Genomic DNA, 21600 nt, shown 5'->3' on the forward strand with positions numbered 1-21600 from the left:
ATATAGTTTTTGCCAGCACGAATAAAACCAAACAATATTATCAGGCTTATGAGAAAAATGAGTGTCAATATTATATAACAGTTGTTTTACAAAATAACTTTTTCCAGAATTAGATGGACCTGCTAGAATGCAGGAGAATGGGTGTTGCAGACGGGTATCCATCACAAGTCACAACTAATAGCCAAATGGTACGGTAGTAAAATCATCAAATAGGCGTCGTTTTGTGTAAACACACCTTTGTGTTTTGCGTAATGGTCTTGTCTCAATGTCCCAGTACTTTTTATTTTTCACAATTCCTGGCTGTTCAACGATAATTCGTTTCTGTGTTTCAGAATCAGAATTACGCGGGTAGTCCAGAACTAGATCTTTTAGACTGTTGAAATTAATAGATTGGTTGTTACCAACATTTAACGTTATACCCTTCACTTTTAAGACAGTTTTACCAGTGTTGAGTTTGTATCCGTAAGTTTTTGGACCTGCAGATACAAATTCAGTGATGTACGTATCATCAGGTATCTCACTGGTCAATTCCCCCAGGTAATCCCCTAAAGGAGGACTCCACTCACCATCTTTCTGCACAAAAATAACAGAATCTGTGTCATGGTATAGGCACCTTTCCTGCAATTTATCCAGAACAGAGTATAGCTCTAGTCTGGCATACGCCGTTGTAAAACACGCTATAAAAATGTTTGTGTTTTTGTTGACAGTGTGATGTCCCTCTGTATATTTCCAGTCAATTGTGGTTGTCTCATCATCAATAAAATGCAACATTGAAATGTCATAGTACGGTAAAAAAACATGATGAAACAAGGCTTCAGCATCGCTGATAATGCTGGTACATGATAAATTAGATCTCTGTGCAAACTTTCCCCATAAAGAATTTAAGAAAAGCTTGGAGATCTGTCTCTTTGCAGAGTTCATTCCTATATTTTCAGATCGTAATTGTACACCTTCTTTTTCAAGAAAGGTGTCAATGTACTGTTGTTTCTTGTTATCATCAGTGCACCAGCTGGGATAACCGGAAGCCTCCTGCTTATCCCTAAGGTGTAATTTAATGTACGGCGCAAACAGAGTATCACTGGTATTAGTAAAATCCCAAATTTCATAGATGTGTGCAATCCTATATCCTTTTTCTATTGCCATCTCAACCTCTATTGTGCACCAAGTTCCTGTCAGAGAGCGATCCTCATCACTGTGTGTACAGTCCTCAGTTTGTGAATTGACAGCGCATGTATAGCAAAGGGGAAACATTAATTTTTTGTTGAGTTTTACCGGAAGAACTGGAAAAAATAAATCCCTTGGAGGGTAGACCTTGACTTTGACAAGACCAAAGTAATTTTTAATAAATCCAAAGTTGTCATAGATAATATGAGGATGACCAACAGGATATGTTTTAGTTTTGTTTACAAAGGGATACAGACTGGTGAAATCATAGTAATGTAGCATCTCTCCAGATTTCCGTTGGTGATAAAGTTTAATGGCATTAGTACGGCCCCCATAAAGGGCATCGCGGGGATCTAAGGGTTTGGGGAATTCCATTTGGACAAGAAATGTTTGAAGATTAGAATCTTTTTCAACCATTTCTTTCCAATCATGTTCCCACAGAACTCTCACTGTGTAGCCGCAATACTGCAAGTAACGTTTTTTAGCTAAAAAGGCGTAATATAATTGACCATAGGATGTGTTTGTGACCTTATTTGAGTCATTTTCATTATAACATACAGGACATCCATGGTAAAAGCAGCCCTGAAATTCAAACGCTATGTGACTGTTGTTAACATAGGCGTAACCATCTAAGAAATATTTTCCGACTTGTTTTTCACCGCCTCTCAAAGCATGCTGAATGGTTATGTTCTCTGTGTGTGCTACATACATGAGCCACTGTATAGCGGGGGACGAGAAACGTTTTTTTGTCTTGTGATAATTATCCCCAGGTAAAATGGCTATTGTGTTTTTTGGAAGAAATTTAAACCTGTACATTGCCATACATACAGAGGCCAGGGTCACGAGTTGAAAAGGATCAATGCATCTGGTCACTTCAATCTTTTTCTTTTCCTGTTTACAGTATATTTGAATATTTTTCTGCGTCATCTCCATAACACGCTCTCTATAGAGTTCACAAGAGCGCCTCAGAATCTCAACATCTTGCTTGCAATAAGCTTTTAGTTCAGACTTAAAGTCAAAAGTTGTATTTACCTCGGTCTCATACCACTCCATAAATTCCCCTTTCTCACTAGGCGACATGTACTCTACCCCATAATATTTTACAGCGGGTAGGGGCCCCACATAGTTTTGATTTTCTTCAGTGTTAAAAAAGTGGGGAAAATGCCCTTTTGAACCTGAAAAACCCATAGCCTGTGGTAGCTTACTAAGTTTCATGGGTATGAAATTTAGAGAGTCTATAAATCGTATATCCAAATCAGGCAGCGTTACACACAAGAGGCGTCCACCTCGGGATATCAGTTTTACGCAGAGTTTTTCAGAAATCAATTCTTTAACAATAAAGTAAGCATCGTATCTGCCGGCATTGTGGGCTATAAATGTATGACCTGAAAATTTACCGCTTGTAAAGAACAGTACAAAGTCATGAGTACACGATTTACCTTCAAACTCCCAGGAAGGCCTGCCATGCAATGTTGTTGCGTAAATGTAATTTGGTATGTGCGTACCTGTCTCTTGCATACATTCAAAGTCATAAAATATATATTGTTCTGTTTCCTCCTTTGGTACATACCTCCGCATGTAACAAAGATGGTCATCAAATTCATTTAGACGTATGCGACAAACAGGACAACACATGCCTTTACATTTATGCTCGGACTCGCTATCTTTGAACACAAAATGATGACATTTATCACAAAATGTTTTAAGTCTGCAGAATGTTGGGTTATCTGTAGCTAAATGTGTGTGATGATCTAAGCACTCGCTCGAGCGACAAAAAACCCGACATATAGGGCAACGAGGTGGGTACTGCTCATCACTGCTCTCCACACAACTCTCTCTTTGACAAGCTTTACAAAAATATTGACACGAATGATTAAATTTGTGATGAAACACCGAATTGCATCTTTCACAAAAGTAATCCTCACCGATAAAACCCTTCATATTTTTGATACCGTAGTAGTGATTATCATGGTGCAATATGAAAATGTTTTTAGTACCAGATGTTTTACCTGATTGAAAGTAACGCCAGTCACCCTGACTGTAGTACAGTACTTTAATGTTGACACCCAGAAGTTTCTCAAAATCCACAATTTCACTAAAGCTTATTAGTTGTTCCTCAGGAATACCCAGGGATGCATGTATGGCTTTAGCACGACTCAGTATAACTGAATCACCGACATCAGTGTCGTCCATCAGGGCACACACACTAGCACTGAAGCACAGATTTGTGTTGTAATTGTTAAAGTCATACAGCCAGCGCTTCTTTTGTTTAATGATTTGACTACTCGCTATAGATTTCAACCGTCTTTTTGCACCACCGCGTCTGTTTTTAATTATTGTTACGACTAATTTGAGTGAATTGGATGCTAGGCATTCAGCATTACTTTGCAATGTGCGAGCAACAGAATTTAAAAATGATACAGAACTGAAATCATCCCTTGATTGTTTTGTAGTGAAAATGGGATCTAATGTGGCCCCACCTTCAAGTCTTAATTGAACAAAGTCCCCAGGATCAATGTCCCTGATGATTCTGTCCAGTAATGACTGAATAGTGTCATGTACGACATTTATGGCCTCTACAAATGATTGGATGCGGTCTAAATTTACAAATCTAAAATGATCAATGTGCAAGCGGGCATTGAAATTGCGGACATCTCTTTGTTGATGAAAAAAATGCTGTAAAAATACTGCTTGATCTGCATTCACTACATTATCATTATCAACATTACCAACAGGTGCTGCATTATGTGCCCTTTCAGCATGTGTTTCCAGAGGCTCTCTGCTTTGAGCATTTGGAGACACAGTGGGGTTAACACCTCCAGGGTTATCTTGGTTACGTGAAGGACTCTGTGCATGTATCAGCATCTGTGGGTTTTGTGTAGATATAGATCTGTGAGCTGCCTCTCGTCGTTTTCTAGCTGCTAGCGATCGTTTAGATCTAATCAACAACTTTAGAGCCCGTTTAAGTATTCTCGATCTGTATGCCCTCTGTGGACCCATTTTAAATAATTTCGTCCCTTTTTTTGGTAATTTCTGCATCCCGTAACCAACCATGCATAGTCACAGTGATTCCTTTTTATTAGGTTGTGATAATACAATAGCATGCTCTCTTTTGAATTCAGATAGTTCTGCGATAATGTCAGATGTTGGATATGCATTCATGAATCTTTCATAGGTATCACAAAAATATTTTAGTTTGTTCTGGTAAAGTTTGCATTGGACATACTGTCCAGACATAGCAGTAAGCATGATGTCCTGTTCATCAGCCCACACAGGTCTCACTGTGTAAGCTGATGTAGAGTCAACTCTCTGCTTTTTGCTTACTCTCCGTTTTGAATCAGAACGTTTTTTTAGAGGCATTACAATACCAAAATCACTAGACGAACCTTCAGAAGTATTAACTGATGGTTGCTCAGTGTGCTGCACCCGTATAGTGTTCATATTTATAGCCTTTGGAATTAAATTCCCGGGTTGCTTGGGGGATGTAGCTCTAGCCTCACGTTTCTTCGGTACTGAATTCCTGGGATACTTGATGGACGCAGTCGTATCTTCACGATTCACAATATTGCTTGGTGAAAGAGGCTTTGTTCGTGAAAGAGGCGTTGTTCTCACGATCACATTAGCTCTTTGCGGAGTTATCTGCGGCGAGTCATAATTACACCTCTGCAGAGACGACGTTGCTGAAAGAAAAGATACTAGCGTCAGTTCATCGTGAAGTTAGAGTAACATAGAAAACAACATAGGATCAACATAGGAAAAGTTACAGGTGCCAGTTAAGCAATTTTCATTGCGACATTGTATGTATAAAGGCAGTATAGAATGGAATAAATATATACTTACAAGCATGAGTTGCATATTGTACTTCTACAGGCCCTGGATTAGTAGTCTTCTCATTGAACGATGTCGACGGGATGGGAATATTCTCTTTTGCAAATTCAAGGTTTTTGGCCAATAGTTGAACATCTGTAAATAAAACATAACTATTAGACCCATCAGAAATGCTTTTAACACAACAGAAAAGCTTTTCTTCACGGACCTGATAATCGTAAATTACCTTTTCTATTCTTGAGGTCCCTTCTTATTGATTTTCCGGATTTTTTTGGAGCGTTAGGAGCCGGGGGAAGTACAGGACTACAGGGCACTTCTACGAGTTCGATAGCCGAATCCCGATTTTCAGCTGTTGCATACAGGGGCAGTACAGAACTACAGTGCACTTCTACGAGTTCGATATCCGAGTCCCGATTTTCAGCTGTTTCAAAGTCTTGATTGTTTTCCATCATATAAACTGACCGCATCATTTCAGTATCTGAATGAGAAATTTTACTTAGCATCAGGTCTAGAAGCACATATTTAATCATTTATTATACAAATAGTAATAAAGCTGCTGATAATATACATAATTACCTGTGACCGATTGATGAAAACCTGGAACATTTGACTCATCAATTACATCTTCACTGGGTCCATAATTCAGAGTACTAAAAATGTTGTTAAATCCTGGACTCATACACTCTTCTTAAATAAGAAAGAATGAAAGAATATATAATTAATATACAAAATATGATAATTAATATACAAAATATGAACTTAATCAGAGTGAGATGACCCTCCTTTCAATAAATTCAATATAATACCTAATTGGGAATTTGTAAGAAAGGTATCGAAATGATCTCCGGAATTGTGGTTTTCCATCTGAAATAAAATGTAACACATTAATATATATATATATATATATATATATATATATATATATATATATATGCGCTATGAAAGTAATATACGACAAAATATAATATTACAAAGGGTCTATATTAAATATCTGAATAAGTTATAATAATAAAAATGATTAACTATATCTAAGCAATGATTGCCCTATTCATCAGCAATATTTATTACGCATGTATTAAATATAAAATTACTTATCTATTCAATATTACAAAGGTAAATAACTTATAATAAACAGTATATTAAATATTTAAATAAGTTATAATAATAAAATAAATAACTATCTAAGCCTTGGATGAACTATTCAATAACCATATATTACTCATGTATTAAACATAGGACAGAACTAGTATTCACCACTATAATTGACTAGCAAAGCATATAAGATAACAAGATAACTATAATGCAGTAAAATTTGTTTAAAAGAACTGAAGGCCTCAGTTCTTTTAAACAAATTTTATCTCTACTTAGACAGTACAAAGATATATATTACCTGTATTATAACGCAATAGGTCCTTGATATATGAAGCAATGAGATTTACTTTATGGTATATATTCAGTCTCATATCATACAGACTAGATAATTGAAATATGGAAGGCTACAGTTTATCACTACACAAGAAATGGGAATTAAAAAAGTAAACTTACTGTTTAAAGAGTGAAGCGATGTTCAGTAGAACTGGAAAAATACTTTCTTGGTAAATCTGCACTGCTATGAATGGGCCTTTGCACTCTATTTAAAGGGCTTCAGCTCAGAAAATCACACCCACCAAAAACAGTCAGGGGCGTCACTCCACAGGGTAACAGCCAATCATGATATCTTTATATTTAGACGCCTCAGCTGTTGTCTTTTAAATGAAATTACTTTTCAAGCATAATATAGTTGGTATTAAAGTTTCCATTTAATATCATTTCATACAGAGGCCATTCTGATAAAGACATCAAACGTCAAATTCCTCATCATGGATTCTAGAAACCTTGAAAAAATATTGAATAAGCAGTATTTCACACCTAAAGCTGCTGGTTCCTTTGGTGGAATTGACAAATTATATAGAGAAACAAGAAGAAATCAGGCGATTAAAGAAGCGATTGTGCGTGATTGGTTGAATAGACAAGATTCATATATTTTGCACAAGCCTGTAAGAAAGAGATTTAAGACAAATAAAATCTTAGTTTCAAATATAGACCAACAGTGGCAAGCGGATCTCGTAAGTTTAATTGAATATTCAAGGGAAAATGATAATGTCAAATATATCCTGACAATTATAGATATTCTATCAAAATTTGCATGGTGCGTCCCCTTATCAAACAAGACTGGATCAGGTGTAGCCAGATCTTTTGAACGAATATTTCAAAATGAAAAACGCATACCGAAGAAATTACAGACGGATCGGGGTAAAGAATTTGTGAACGCCTCTATGAAACGTATTTGTAAAACGTATAACATTTTGCATTTCTATACGAACAATTTAGTAAAAGCCGCTGTGGTGGAGAGATTTAATCGTACGTTAAAATCCAGGATGTTTCGCTACCTTACAAGACAAAACACGTTTAGGTACATTGATATTTTACCGGATTTGGTGCATAGTTACAATCATACTTTTCATTCGAGTATTCGCTGTAGACCTGTTGATGTTACGAGCAAAAATTCGTTACAAATATGGAAAAATATTTACAGCTCTAGTATGAATAATAAGTCGATTAAACCTTCTTTAAAAATTGGTGATAATGTACGCTTGTCTCAATATAAACGTACTTTCGCTAAGGGATATGAACAAACATACACTGAAGAAATATTTATGATTAGTGGCATTAATACAAAATTTCAAATACCTCTCTACAAAATCGTTGATTTGCGCGGAGACCCTGTGGAGGGAACATTTTATAAGGAGGAACTACAAAAAGTTTCAGCGGATGAGAATCGACTCTACAAAGTAGAAAAAATTTTGAGACGAAGACGCGTCAAAAATATATCGCTGGTTCTCGTTAAGTGGTTGGGATACCCATCATCCTTCAATAGTTGGATTAAAGAAGACCAGTTGACGGACATGTAATTATGGATTCTGGCTCATTCTATATTACATTACCTAGCAATGCCTCCTCTAAAATTTTTCCAGACAACACGATATCTACGTTTACTACAAAACTGGCAAAACCCGTATACCTTACAGGAACGTATGAAGTAGCACTCACAGAAATTCAGTACCCCCATACCTGGTTTACCTTTGAAAATAACGAAGGCTCATTTTATATCGGAAAACGAGGAGATATCCAGAGGGAATATTTCGTAAAAGCAGGATATTATTTAAATATTTCTGAACTCATAAGAGCCATTAATGAACGTATTGACACATTGAAGGTAGCCGCCGACGGTTTTAAACTTCGTTATGATGAAGTGAAGAGAAGTGTGACTCTATCGGATTCCCCTACGATTCAGTTTGCTCCAGGACAAAAATTGGCTCATATTTTAGGATTGCAACCGTATATTGAGGCGTATGATAATAGCCTGTTAGAGAGAAAGAAGTCGTATGCCGATATAAAAGACGGATTTTATACATTATTTGTTTACACAGATATAATTCAACACCAACTTGTTGGAGACAGTTATGTTCAACTTCTGAGAACCGCACAAGTCAGCGGTAAAAGCTCGGATATTATCACCCTCCAGTACACGCGTCCAGATTATGTACCTCTATGCAAACATAGCTTTGATTCTATAACCATATCTATCTTGACAGATCAGGGTACCCCTGTTAAATTCAAGTACGGAAAAACAATCGTACGATTACACTTTAGGCAGCGACGTGATTGACACGATAAAATGGTGTCTCATAGGGTTTACGGCGATCCAAGCATTTATATCCGCTATTACATAGCTCAGACGGGCAACGGCTTAGAGGGATTTCGCGGTGATGAGTACATGTATGGAGCTGGTCTGGCTGGGATTTTTAGGGGTCTGTTTCGAAAAGCCATGCCCCTCTTCCGAAAAGGATTAGAAATAGTAAAACCGCATGTAAAAACAGCAGTCAAAAATATCGCTAAAGATGCCGTTACCTCCCTCTCTACAACCGTCATGAATAGATTAAACACGCCTCCTCAGGAAGGATCTGGCCTTGTTTATGTCGCTAAAAAACAGAAAAAGAGAAAAAGGCGTACTCTTCCTTTTCTTATGAATAAAATTACTCCCGCAAGACGTAACCGTCAGAAAAGAATAAGGCGCTCTGTTGAAGACATCTTCTAAGCAATTATCATGGCTTTCGTACACGATGCTTCTGTAGAGTGCACAAAATCGGAACTGGATATTTTTGACATTCCCCCTACGCAAACAAGTATCGAGAAATCGCTTTTTGTAGAAGTGCAACCTATTGCGGCTCTGGCGGACAATGCCCCGCTAGAATTTTTCATATCAGGAAGCGGAGAATATTATTATGATTTGAACAATACCCTACTCTACATAAATTGCCGGGTCGTAAAACAAGATAATTCGAATATAGCCGATGGAGCTCGTGTAGCTATGATAAATTACCCGATCGCTACATTATTTAATCAGGTTGATATTACTTTGGGAGATCGCCTCATCTCTCAATCAGACAATCTTTACAGCTATAGAGCCTACATTGAAACATTATTGAATTACAGCGCACAGACTTTGGCTTCTCAGTTTACATCGGGATTATTTTATAAAGACACTGCGGGACAACACAATGTCCGAATCCTGGATGGTGCAAATGCGGGATTCAACAAGAGAGCTCTAGCAGTTATGCACTCAAAACCTGTGGATCTGTTGGGACCAATTTTTGGTGATATATTTAATCAACCGAAACTTATATTGAATGGTCTTGACCTTAAGATCAAGTTGACGAGAAACAAGGATTCTTTCTGTTTGATGTCTGCTGAAGTTGATCCGCTTAAAGTACAAATCATGCATGCTTGTCTCTATGTAAAGAGAGTACAAGTTTCACCGGCTGTCCGGATAGGCCATAGTCAGGCGTTGCTAAATGCAACAGCAAAATACGCTATTGATAGGGCCTGCATGAAAGTGTACAGTATTCCTACAGGTACTCGCATCTCAAACCATGAAAATTTATACTTAGGCGTCATACCGAAAACTGTTATATTGGGATTTGTAGATAACGAAGCATTTAGCGGTGCGTATAATAAAAATCCATTGTACTTTCCGCATTACAACATTAACCACGCCTCTTTATATTTAGAGGGTCATCAAATACCATCTCAACCCTTCCAACCCAATTTTAATATTGATCTAGCCGTCAGAGAATATATGTCTTTAGCGCAAATTTCAGGGAAATATAAAGCGGACTGCGCTCTGTCGATCGATCGAGAAGAATTTATGGACGGCTTCACGTTCTTTGCTTTTGATTTATCAGCCGATCAAGAACCTGGAAGTCACTTCTCACTCATCAAAACGGGCAACCTGCGGGCTGAAATACGCTTTGCTCTACCTACGCCACACACCGTAAATATGATAGTGTATGCCCTGAACTCAACTATTCTAGAGATTAATAATCGTCGTGAAGTGTTGTATGATTTTTACTGATGGATTCCCTACAACTCACAAACATGATGAAGGCCGATCTCTATACAGAATGCATATTTTCTGGGGTGTATCCGTGTGATTTGCTTCCGTCAACCAGAGTCACTCAGAGACCCGCTGCGTACATCGTCAATACAGACAAATCCAATCAGAGTGGCAAACATTGGATATTAATTTTACTATGCGATGATAAGAAGTCCATATTTTTTGACAGTTATGGATTACCCCCGGAAAATGAAATTTTTCCTCGTGATTTTGTAAAGTTTTTAAAGAGAAATAGTGAATTATACTGCTTTCAAGATAAGCAGCTTCAGCAAACATTTAGTACTGCTTGCGGTCAATATTGTGTGTTTATGCTTTGGCATTTAGCAAGAGGACGGACATATAGTGAAATATTGGAACAATTTAGTAATGATTTAAAGCAAAACGATAATATAGTTCTTGCTTTTGTAAAGAAAATTTCATCTGATCCAAAAGGCTATAGTTGTATGAATCATTTTAACTTTGTTCAACGATGTGTTAATTTCTGTTCCTTTCGAGATTCAAAATGACAACTGGGGTTCTCACACTACAGTGAATCCTGTCTCTGACTATGATCCATTTGAAAAAATCATTAGGCACTTGAAAAAACATTACTGAGAGGTAATTGACAAAAAACTACAACTGTACCTTCTCTCTGTTATTGAAAAACTATGAATACACGGCAAACAGGTGATGGTGAATGAATGTTCGCTTCAAGACTCACAACTGTTGCAACGTCATTAGGAAGCTGAAAAAACACATTTGCTATTGAAAAACACTTAACACAAGAACTGGTCTCTTGTAAAGTCAGCTGTTGTCCCTAATGCTTCTACAAGATGCTTGAATCCTAAATTCAACTGCTCAGTTATTTGCGGCTTTGATAATTGCTGTGTATTGCGGATATTCAACTGTATTGATTTTTGATATTGTTCACATGATAATTGATTTGATATTTGCTGTGTATTGTGGATTTGGTTCAATAAACATTATACTATTATGATTTGATATTTGCTGTGTATTGTGGATTTGGTTCAATAAACATTATACTATTATATGAAATAAAATGACTTCTCTCATTTAATATCGTGGGTACTCGTATCAATAAGACCGACTTCTCTCATTTAATATCATGGGTAATCGTATCAATAAGACTCATGGGGAACATTATACTATATATAATTCTACTGACAATATCATGGGGAACATTCTACTATTATAGGAATAAAGTTTCTTTTAATGGGTAAGCGTGTCAGTAAGACAATTTGATATCAATAATACACTTTGAATATCAATTTGATTAACGGAAAATTACAGTATCAAAATACCTATATAAAAGAGAACAATTATTGGACAGATAAATAATAGGACAGGATTAAGGGGAAACATAACAACCTAACAAATAAATATCAGATGATAGCCATTTGATATCAAAAGGGATATTTATTTGATATCAAAAGGATATCAAATGATAGCCATTTGATATCAAAAGGATATCAAATGATAGCCATTTGATTAAGGGGGGCGTGTTTAATACACTTTGATAGGGGCGGGGCAACTGTCAGATTTCTTTTGATGACTTGTCCCCCACCCCTACTACTGGTAATGATGTAAACCACCGCAGCGGTACCGCAGTTAATAAATGATTTTATAGTAAATTCTCGATTGTTTGCACAAGATGAAAATTTGTTGGTATTGAGCATAAATTTACACAGCCCACAATTTTTCTGGGCACATTTATAGGAACCTAATGTAGATAACCAGTTCAATGAACTGTGACCTATGTTCTTATTAAGTGATGTATGATCACTGGGTGAGATGCGGTTCACTATTGTGGTATTGCGTTTAGAAACGAATCTAACACCATTGGCCGAGATGTTTTTTAGAGTATTGTCCACCTGCAAAATAGGTAAATATTTTTTGATGATATCAATAACGCGATAATAATCGCTACTGAAATTGGTGGAAAAAACTACCAAAGGAGAGGTTTGTGCAGACACAGGGGAGGACGTGGGTTTATTTCCCAAATATTGTGCTCTGTTTTTTTGTTCAGATTTTTGCTTGGCTTGATCAATCACTTTGGGAGAATAACCCCTATTTTTTAATCTATTTTTGATGATGTCACATTGTCTCTGGTAAGAGGAGTCGGAGGTGCATGTGCATCTGGCTCTTACAAACTCGCCTTCAATATTTTTCCTTGATCTCCATTTGACAGCCAATTTGTCTACAGGTGGTGTGGATTGTGACCTATTTAGGAAAGCAACTGCAGGTAATTCTATATTATATGCCACCAGCTGCCACCCACGCCATGTCATTAATAAATGACATGGCGTGGGTGGCAGCTGGTGGCATATAATATAGAATTACCTGCAGTTGCTTTCCTAAATAGGTCACAATCCACACCACCTGTAGACAAATTGGCTGTCAAATGGAGATCAAGGAAAAATATTGAAGATGGATCAGACTGATAAGTAAAGGAAATATTGCAGGGATTATTATTTAAATAATAAATTAACCTTTCCATGTCCTCCAGTCCTCCCTCCCAGACAATTATGACATCATCTATATATCTAAGGAAGATGTTAATGTTAGATTCAAAGGGGTTCGTATCAGTGAAGATATACTCCTCCTCCCACCATGCCATAAAGACATTGGCGAGAGAAGGAGAAAACCTGGCACCCATCGAACAGCCCTGTGTCTGGACAAAAAAACTCATCCAAAAAAGTGAAATAGTTGTTTTTAAGGAGAAAAAACGCAACCTCAATAATATAGATTTGAAGATCAGTCGAATAGTTGGTATATTTTTGCATATACTTAGTGCCAAAATGGCCAAGTCATGGGGTATCGAGGTGTATAAATTTTGAATGTCACATGTTAGCCACCGATATGAATTCTTCCATCTGATGTTATTAATGATATTGAGAGCGTGTTTTGTATAATTGGTATAACTTGGAGACAATTTAGCAAGTGGACTTAATCGGGTATCTAACCATTGGGAAAGATTTTCTGTAATTGACCCACCCCAGATACTATGGGTCTAAAAGGGGGGGGGGGACATCTTTATAATTTTTTGGCAATGCATGTAACAATGGAATTTTTGGGAAAGCTGGGTTGAAAAATTCAGATTGTTTTTGATTTATGACACCTAATTCTATACCTCTATTCAAAAGATCTTCCAAATCTAATCTCACCTGAGATATGGGATCAGACTGAATCTTCCTATAGATTGAACTATTTTTTAAGAGATTTTTTACCTCTCATTCATATAGTCCCACATCTAAAACTTTTACGGATCCGCCCTTATCGGAGTTTTTTACTACTATATGATTATTAGCCATAAGGGATTTTAAAGCTTTTTGTTGGGGACCAGTGAGATTGAGGTGCGTTTTTTTCTTTGATTCACTTAGTTTTATGAGCTCTTCCTCAACTAAATATTGAAAATCATCCATGATGGAGATTTTCGACTGTTCTGGGTGGAACTCTGGATTGGGTACCCTGGAGGAAAAAATTGTATCTGTCAATTCAAGAATTCTAGAATTTGGTTCTGACAAATCTCTAAGGAATTGTAATGAAATCTGCTCTCTAAATGTATTAGGTGCAAAATCCTGAATATTTGAAGCTACATTCCTAGAGATATCAATCACAGTATCATCATTATCAGATTGAAAAAAATGACGTTTCAGGGTAAGCCGTCTCATGAAATTATTTAAATCAATAATAGTGTCAAACAAATTCATATTGGCAGTAGGAACAAAATTCAGTCCTTTTGCAAGTAATTGTATTTGATCTTCTGACAAAAAATTGGCGGACAAATTAATAACAGTAAAGTCATTAGTTTGGTTTAGTAATTCTTGTTTCTCGTGGACCGTCTGAATTCTCTTACCACCGGAATGTTTTCTTCCAGATCTTCTGTTTTTTAACTGGTTGTAAGCGTTGCCAGATGGAGATCTTGCTGAGCTGGTAGATGGAGCTCTCTCTGTGTCTGATATGTCCGTGTTTACAGTAAATCAGATGAATCAAATTCAGTTGAGGAAAAACTCACTCGGTTGTCCTTTCTCTTTAAAATAGGAGAATTTCTCAGTGGTTGCTGTCGTGTTCTTCTTTTGCGGTATTGTTGCCAATTGTAAACTTGGTTATTTTCATAATCATTATATCTCTCTTATATTTATTTTCTTTTGTAGTTGTGATGGTGTCCTCCAATTTATTTAAGTTCAACATGATTTTATCTTTCAAGGTCTTAAGAATATTCATGTCACTAATTTTAGTGAGGTCCTCCTCAATTTTCTTGATGTTTTCATCCAGTTTCACAATTTTTTCAGTTTCTTTTTCCACGATTAAAGCAATTAATTTTTCAGAACATTCAGAGAGAATATTGTCTCAATTAGTGGTAAAGTCTTGGTCATATTCAGACGTTATTTAAATAATAATCCCTGCAATATTTCCTTTACTTATAAGTCTGATCCATCTTCAATATCTTTCCTTGATCTCCATTTGACAGCCAATTTGTCTACCGGGGCTGTGGTGTTGTAGCTGTTCTGTTTTGTCACAAGTCAGCTTATTGGATCACCAGTGAGGTCCTCTGAATTAGGCCTCTTCAGACCTAATCAAGATCGAGCGCTCGGAGAAAAAGACCTGCATTCATGTGGGCATGATCAATTTTCTGTTTATTTAGCTAAGGTACAGTTTATTTATACCATTTACAGATCAATGTAATATTGCAAAAAAAACTTCTAGCTGGACTCTACAAGTTGCTCATATGACCTTTAAGTTTTAGCAAAACAAAAATGTAGAGTCATGCATATGAGATAAGAAGAAGATAAGAAGAACATTTAGAGACAATAATAATCCTTGAGCCTGTCTCTTATTGTGTAGGCTCCATAATGACTATGAACTACCATCAGATATACTTACTAATAACAATAAAATATCTTTAATGAAGAAATAGAGAAACTATTAACCCTTCTATATCAATTTCCCCCTTTTGTAAATGGTATAACCTTCACTACAGGGTCAGTAGGCGTCCAAACAGGAGCTGCTAGCTCATGGGCCTAGTACCCATGAGGGGTCTTCCTACCACTTCACCCATCCACTCTCAGTGTGGACACCTACTCCCCGTCAGCAGAGGCCATTTGGGGTCCATAGTAAACTACAGAGGGTTCAATGCTGGGACTCTTAGCACATATATTATTCAGTAGTTTAGGTAATGCATATATCAATGCTTTTACAGCTATATAAAGCAATAGACAGAACAACAATATTTGCATACAGGTTTATATAATGCCAGAAACCCAACCTGCTAGGCCCTTAAACCAATTGGCTGGATTCATAAAAGAAAATGTATTTCCCCACCAGGAGTCCTTGTTGGCATCGTGCTCTTTTAACCATTTATCCATAAGTTCACTTGTTTTCTGTATATCTGCTCTAACCTGGAGGTTGCCTGCAGGGTCAATGTAATGGCAACAGGCAGGACCAATTATTTGACACATTCCGCCGTCTTTTGCTGTCACAAAGTCTAGCACTATAGTATGCTGGTTAGTGACTACAATTAATTGTTTTTGTATAGCATTGGTAGCATTTAGAATCTCAAGAACCCGAAACATTTGATCATCCAGGTAGTCAGTGGAGTCTACTAGCTTGTCCCACATTTGCATTAAGAAAGGGTGTATGAAAATAGCACTAAATACCTTATTTGCTTTTCCCAATTCTACTACATGAGGCCTACCATTTGGCCGGGGTTTATTATCTGCTGCTCGTTTATACAAGGTATGAATTGGGACAGCTGCTACATCTACTTTACTATGAGGAACTATGAAAGTGGCTGGTGTAAGTCTGGCAAGTGTGCAAACCCCTCTCATGTCAGGGCTCACCCACTTGTGAGCACGATTCCCACAAACCAAAAACACTTCCTCTGGGAAAATACAAAAGTGAGTTTGACTTTGTACACAATAAAGCAGATTCAGAAGCCCCTTCATGACTTTATGAGCACACCACGTATTGTTCATTTGTTTTCCTGTCATATCCGAGATACAGCTGCCCCGCTCCCTCCTAAAAGTCCGTCTAATAAATGATGATGTACAGCCCTCAATACCCTTCTGATATACTGTCTCATTGTCCTTGGTTAAGTCATGTGTATGTATATAGAAACAGTTATTGTCTTTTCCACAATTTCCAACACCATTGTATTGAAGACTGAACCATAATCCATCATGGGGAATGGGGCCCGAATGAGGAATCTTAGTCTTTATTTTGGCAATTATGCCCTTGTCTGAATCGTATTCCATCCACCACGAGTATCCATCAGGCCGTGTGATATTTAGCTGGAACCAGGGTTTAGTGACCCATCCAACTATAGTCAATGTAGCAGATACATCACGAGGTACATCTTCTCCCAAAAATCTAGATTGAGTCCAGGTTTCATTGTGTATACAGTCTGGTACCAATACCTCCTGTGGTTCCAGAGGTAAGGCTAAATAAGGCATAGTCTTTGAAGAAATAGGACTGTGTGTGCAGATCCAACAGTCTTTTGGCTTTTCTCCTTCCATGTCCTCAGTAAGAGAAATATGGCGGCGAATGAGTTTATTATCCCAGTCCGTATTTAAAAGTTCGCTCAGCGCCTTTGTTGGGTGCAGCATCCCTGCTACACCTAGCAGGATAATTAGCAAAACTGTCATTCTGCTGGTGGAGTGACCTTTTTACAGTGACTAGCGTGGATCCAGGTGGGTTTTCCCTCAAGTTTCACTGAGGTGGATGTAGTCAGCTGGACTTGGAATGGGCCATCAAAGCGTGGATCTAGGCTCCTTCTCACGTGTCTGCACACGACCACCCAATCACCTGGATTCAGCTGATGCACATCTGCACTTGCATTGGGATCTGGAATGGATGAAAAGACATGTTTATGCACCACATTAAGTCTTTCCTGTAAGGCCTGGACGTAGGCTGTCATAGTGCCGTGTTGCATCTGTAACACTTGTGGAAAGTAGAGACCTGTTTTTGGGGCACTACCAAAAAGGACTTCAAAAGGAGACAAGCCTGTCTTTCTATTTGGAGTGTGTCTGACTGAAAAGAGTGCCAGGGATTAGCACTCTACCCAATTCTTTCCTGTCTCTGCCATGGCCTTTTGAATTTTTAGTTTAAGTGTCCCGTTTAATCTCTCTACTTTTCCACTGCTCTGTGGATGATAAGGGGTATGGAATGCCTGCTCTATTCCCAGGGCCTGCATAATGTCCCTCATTGTTTCTCCCTGTCATTTTCTATGGTTTCTTGGATGCCATACCGACAGACTAGTTCCTTCCTCAGTTTTTCTGCAGTTGTTTTAGCATTTGCACATTTTACTGGATAGGCCTCAACCCATCCTGAGAAGAGATCTACACATACCAGAACGTATTCATACACTCCTACCTTGGGTAGTTGTATGTAGTCTATTTGCAGTCGTTGAAACGGGTAGAGCGGTCTGGGTGTTGCTTTCTTAGGGACTTTTACTGTTTTACCTGGGTTGTGTTGTGCGCAGATAATGCAGGATTGTACGTGTTTTTAGGCTACGTAACTGAAGCCAGGAGCGATCCAGAAGGCATTCACCTGGTTACACATGTGACTTTTTGAGGCGTGAGTGGGGCCATGTGTTGCTTGTGCCATCATAGGGAACAGGGACCTTGGTAAACACAACCTATCCTTACTTTCCCATACTCCATTCGAGTTCAGCCCAGCTCCCATTTTCTCCCAGTGTTCCTTCTCTGTTTGGGCAGCCTGATGCTGGAGGGATTTCAGGACATCCAAACTCACTGTGGCTGGGACTTGCTGGCTCCCTGCCACTATCCTCTGATCCCTAGGCCTCTTTGCCGCTGCTTTCGCAGCTGCATCTGCCCTTCTATTGCCCGCTACCTCCAGTGAGTCACCTTTTGTGTGTGCTTTCACCTTAATGATGCCAACCTGGACTGGTAACATTAGTGCCTCCATTAACCGTTTTACCAATTCTGCATTTTTAATAGGCTTACCAGCTGACGTAAGAAAATCTCTACTTCTCCAGATAGGGCCAAAATCATGACAGATCCCAAATCCATACTTTGAGTCTGAATAAACATTAATTTTCCTACCTGATCCCGCTCTACACGCCTCAATGAGCGCTGTTAGCTCCGCCTCCTGCGCGGACATGTGCGGCGGGAGGGGTTCAGCTCGGATTACCTCATGTGAGGATACTACTGCATATCCAGTGTAGAATCTCCCATCCAGGTGGTATCTGGAGCCATCTACAAAAAACTCAAAATCTGCATTAGTAATAGGTGTATCATAGACATGTGGAAAACCTGCTGTCTCCTGACTCATCAGCTCTATGCAGTCATGCTCGTGCGTCATGTCAAAGTATTCATCCTCACTTGCTACCATTGTCACCAATTCCCCCTTTTCTGAATCTACTGGCAAAAGGGTGGCTGGATTCAGAACATTACACCTCTTGAGGGTGACATACTCAGGAATCAGAAGGGCACATTCAAGTCTGAGCTGTCTGGCCATAGACAGGTGTTTCGGTTGGACTTGCACAAGTATAGCATGAATGTCATGCGGGGAGTAAATTGTTAAGGGAAATGTCAATGTGATCTTGCAAGCTTTCCCTAGCAGTACTGCAGCAACCGCTACAGCACGGACACACGTGGGTGACCCTCTGACAACTGGGTCCAATCACGCTGAGTAGTAAGCTATTGGTCTTTGTTTGTCACCATATTGCTGTGTAAGGACAGCTGTCGCATGCCCTCCCTGTTCTGTGCAAAACAAGAAAAATGGTTGATCGTAATTTGGAATACCCAGGGCCGGGGCAGATACAATGAGTAGTTTAAGGGAATGAAAGGAATCAATAGCTTCCTGAGTGAGGTCAAAGGGGTCAGATGACAGACAATCATAGAGGGGTTGCATCATTTGCGAGGCAGACCTTATCCAAGGCCTGCAGTATGACACTAAGCCCAAAAAGGTGCGCAGTTGCCGGTGGGACCTGGGTAGGGAGAGATTTTGGACTGCTTGTTTTCTCTCAGTCAGGTGTCTTGTACCTTCAGAGATACAGTGACCCAAAAAGGTTACCTTTTGCTTACAGTACTGTAATTTTTCCCATGAAACTTTGCAACCATTCTCTGCCAGAAAACACAGCAAAGAAATTGTGGCTTCCTTGCAGGACATCTGGTCTGGACAGCAGAGCAAAAGGTCATCCACATACTGCAATAGCGTAACCTGTGGATGAGGCAGTTGCCACTGTTCCAGAATTCCTGCCATAGCTGTAGAATAAATGGTAGGTGAATTCATTCCTCCTTGCGAGAGGATTGTCCACATGTACTGTTTCCCCTCATGTGTGAAGGCAAAAAGATACTGATAGTCAGGGTGTAGAGGCACAGAGAAAAATGCATTTGCCAAATCAATTACTGTAAAACATTTGGAGGTCCCTGGGATTTGTGACAGTAAGGTATGTGGGTTTGGAACAATGGATGTTACACTCTCAGTGACAGCATTGACAGCTCTCAAATCATGCACCATTCTGTACGTGTCAGGGGAACCTTTGGGCCCTTTTTTCTTGATTGGATACAAGGGAGTGTTACAGGGGGAGGACCTTTGTACTAGAGCCCCTGCTTGCACTTATTCTCTTATATCTCTGGTCAGGGCCATTGATTTGGCTGGGCTTAAGGGATACTGTTTTAAACAAGGAGGAGTGGAGCCTTCTTTTAATTTTATCATGACTGGGGGAATAGGAAGCCGACCAACATCAGTTTTTCCCTTTGCCCATACGATGTCTGGAACTTGTTGCATTGCTATTTCTTCACTAGTTCTGGTATCGGACACTCTCGCAGATTTGGACATGTACACCATTGCTGCAATCTTGCACAAGTGTTTGTCAGAGAGGGGACTTGTGACTGTAATACCTTCTGGGGTGTATTGTTTGGTAGCCTGGATAGCACTTAACACATCAGCCCCCAGCAAATTCATAGGAGTATTTTCACTAACAATAAGCTTTGTGAGAATTTCCTGGCTATCTTGTAATCTCAGCTTCATCTGTTTTGTAAGGGTGTTTCAGACACCAATCCCTCCGCCCCGACACACTCCACAGTCTCGTCAGTAATCATATCTGGCTTTATCAGGTCTTTATGTACCACAGTGCCGGCTGCCCCAGTGTCAATTAAAAATTCTGCCTCTTTCCCCCCTGGCATTGTTATGGTCGTAAGTAAGGTGGGACCAGGTCCTGAGGGAACGAAAACAGGGTACACATTTGTCACTGGGTTGCCAGTTTCCTAGGTCAGAGGCAAGGGAGGAGGGAAATCAGTCTGCTCACTCTCCTTTTTGGAGTTTTTGCACTGTCTGGCGTAATGTCCATTCTGTCCACAATTCCAGCACTGTACGGTCGCTCGGTCACCTGGTGCCCCCCCTCCCTGCTTCCACTGTCTTCCTTGTGCTCTAGCATACATAACTGGTCGCTTGCATTTTGTCAGTTCAACCCCCTTAGCTACTTGCAGAAGGTCTGTTGGGTCCATGTTTCTCCACTCAGGTCTGGCTGTCTGTACTGCTTCTCGTAAAAACTTATTCATACCGTCAATGAATGCATTCACCAATATTTTGATATCAAGGTCGTTTCTTGCACTGTACCCCATGTCTGTCCACTTCAGCTGTAACCTCCCAAAGTACGTCTCTATACTCTCCCGTTTTTGCTGTGTCACATCAGTCATCAGTACAGACTGCTCTGATTGTTTCTTTGTAGCCCATCCTTTCAATGCCTCACAGTACGTCATTCCAGACCTCTCAGACTCAACATCCATGACCCATGATTGCTCCTTTATCATATCAGTATGTGATTTGATTATGTGTCCCAGCACGTCACCTGCCTTTGCAGTCACCAAACTCTCGAGGTCTGCCCAAGTGCATTTATAAGTCACCTGTATTGTCTGTATTTGCCTGTAAAATGGGAAAGGTTGGTTTTCAGGGTCAGGTAACTGTTTCAACATAGCTAGCTGGTCAGAGGGGCTCCAGGGATGATATTCCTGTGTCTGTCTGATTCTTGTGACCTTCCTCGGTCGGGATGTATCTGATTTTTTTTGTACTGGTCCCAGGGCGTTCTTTCCTTTCCTCACCATCAGCTTACTCTCCAAAACTCAATTCCTTCACTACCTCTGTCT

The 21600-nt window shown here is 39.1% G+C and overlaps 1 protein-coding gene across 2 annotated transcripts; it reads right to left on the minus strand.

The window, feature by feature from the left end:
- Positions 1-294: 294 nt before the first annotated feature.
- Positions 295-11886, minus strand: LOC142316265 (uncharacterized). 2 transcript variants are annotated; one of them, XM_075352610.1, is made up of 6 exons: positions 11114-11886; positions 5569-5679; positions 5219-5470; positions 5005-5127; positions 4551-4844; positions 295-373 (listed from the first exon to the last, which is right to left on the minus strand). In XM_075352610.1, the coding sequence occupies exons 2-6, from the start codon at positions 5669-5671 to the stop codon at positions 369-371; spliced, it is 777 nt and encodes a 258-aa protein (XP_075208725.1). In that variant the 5' UTR covers positions 5672-5679; positions 11114-11886; the 3' UTR covers positions 295-368. The 2 variants fall into 2 exon arrangements, with proteins under 2 accessions (XP_075208725.1, XP_075208724.1); XM_075352609.1 differs by lacking the exon at positions 295-373 and having other exon boundaries at positions 4126-4844.
- Positions 11887-21600: the final 9714 nt, after the last annotated feature.

The sequence above is a fragment of the Anomaloglossus baeobatrachus genome, chromosome 1 (genome assembly GCF_048569485.1).
Source record: "Anomaloglossus baeobatrachus isolate aAnoBae1 chromosome 1, aAnoBae1.hap1, whole genome shotgun sequence".
NCBI lineage: Eukaryota > Metazoa > Chordata > Amphibia > Anura > Aromobatidae > Anomaloglossus > Anomaloglossus baeobatrachus.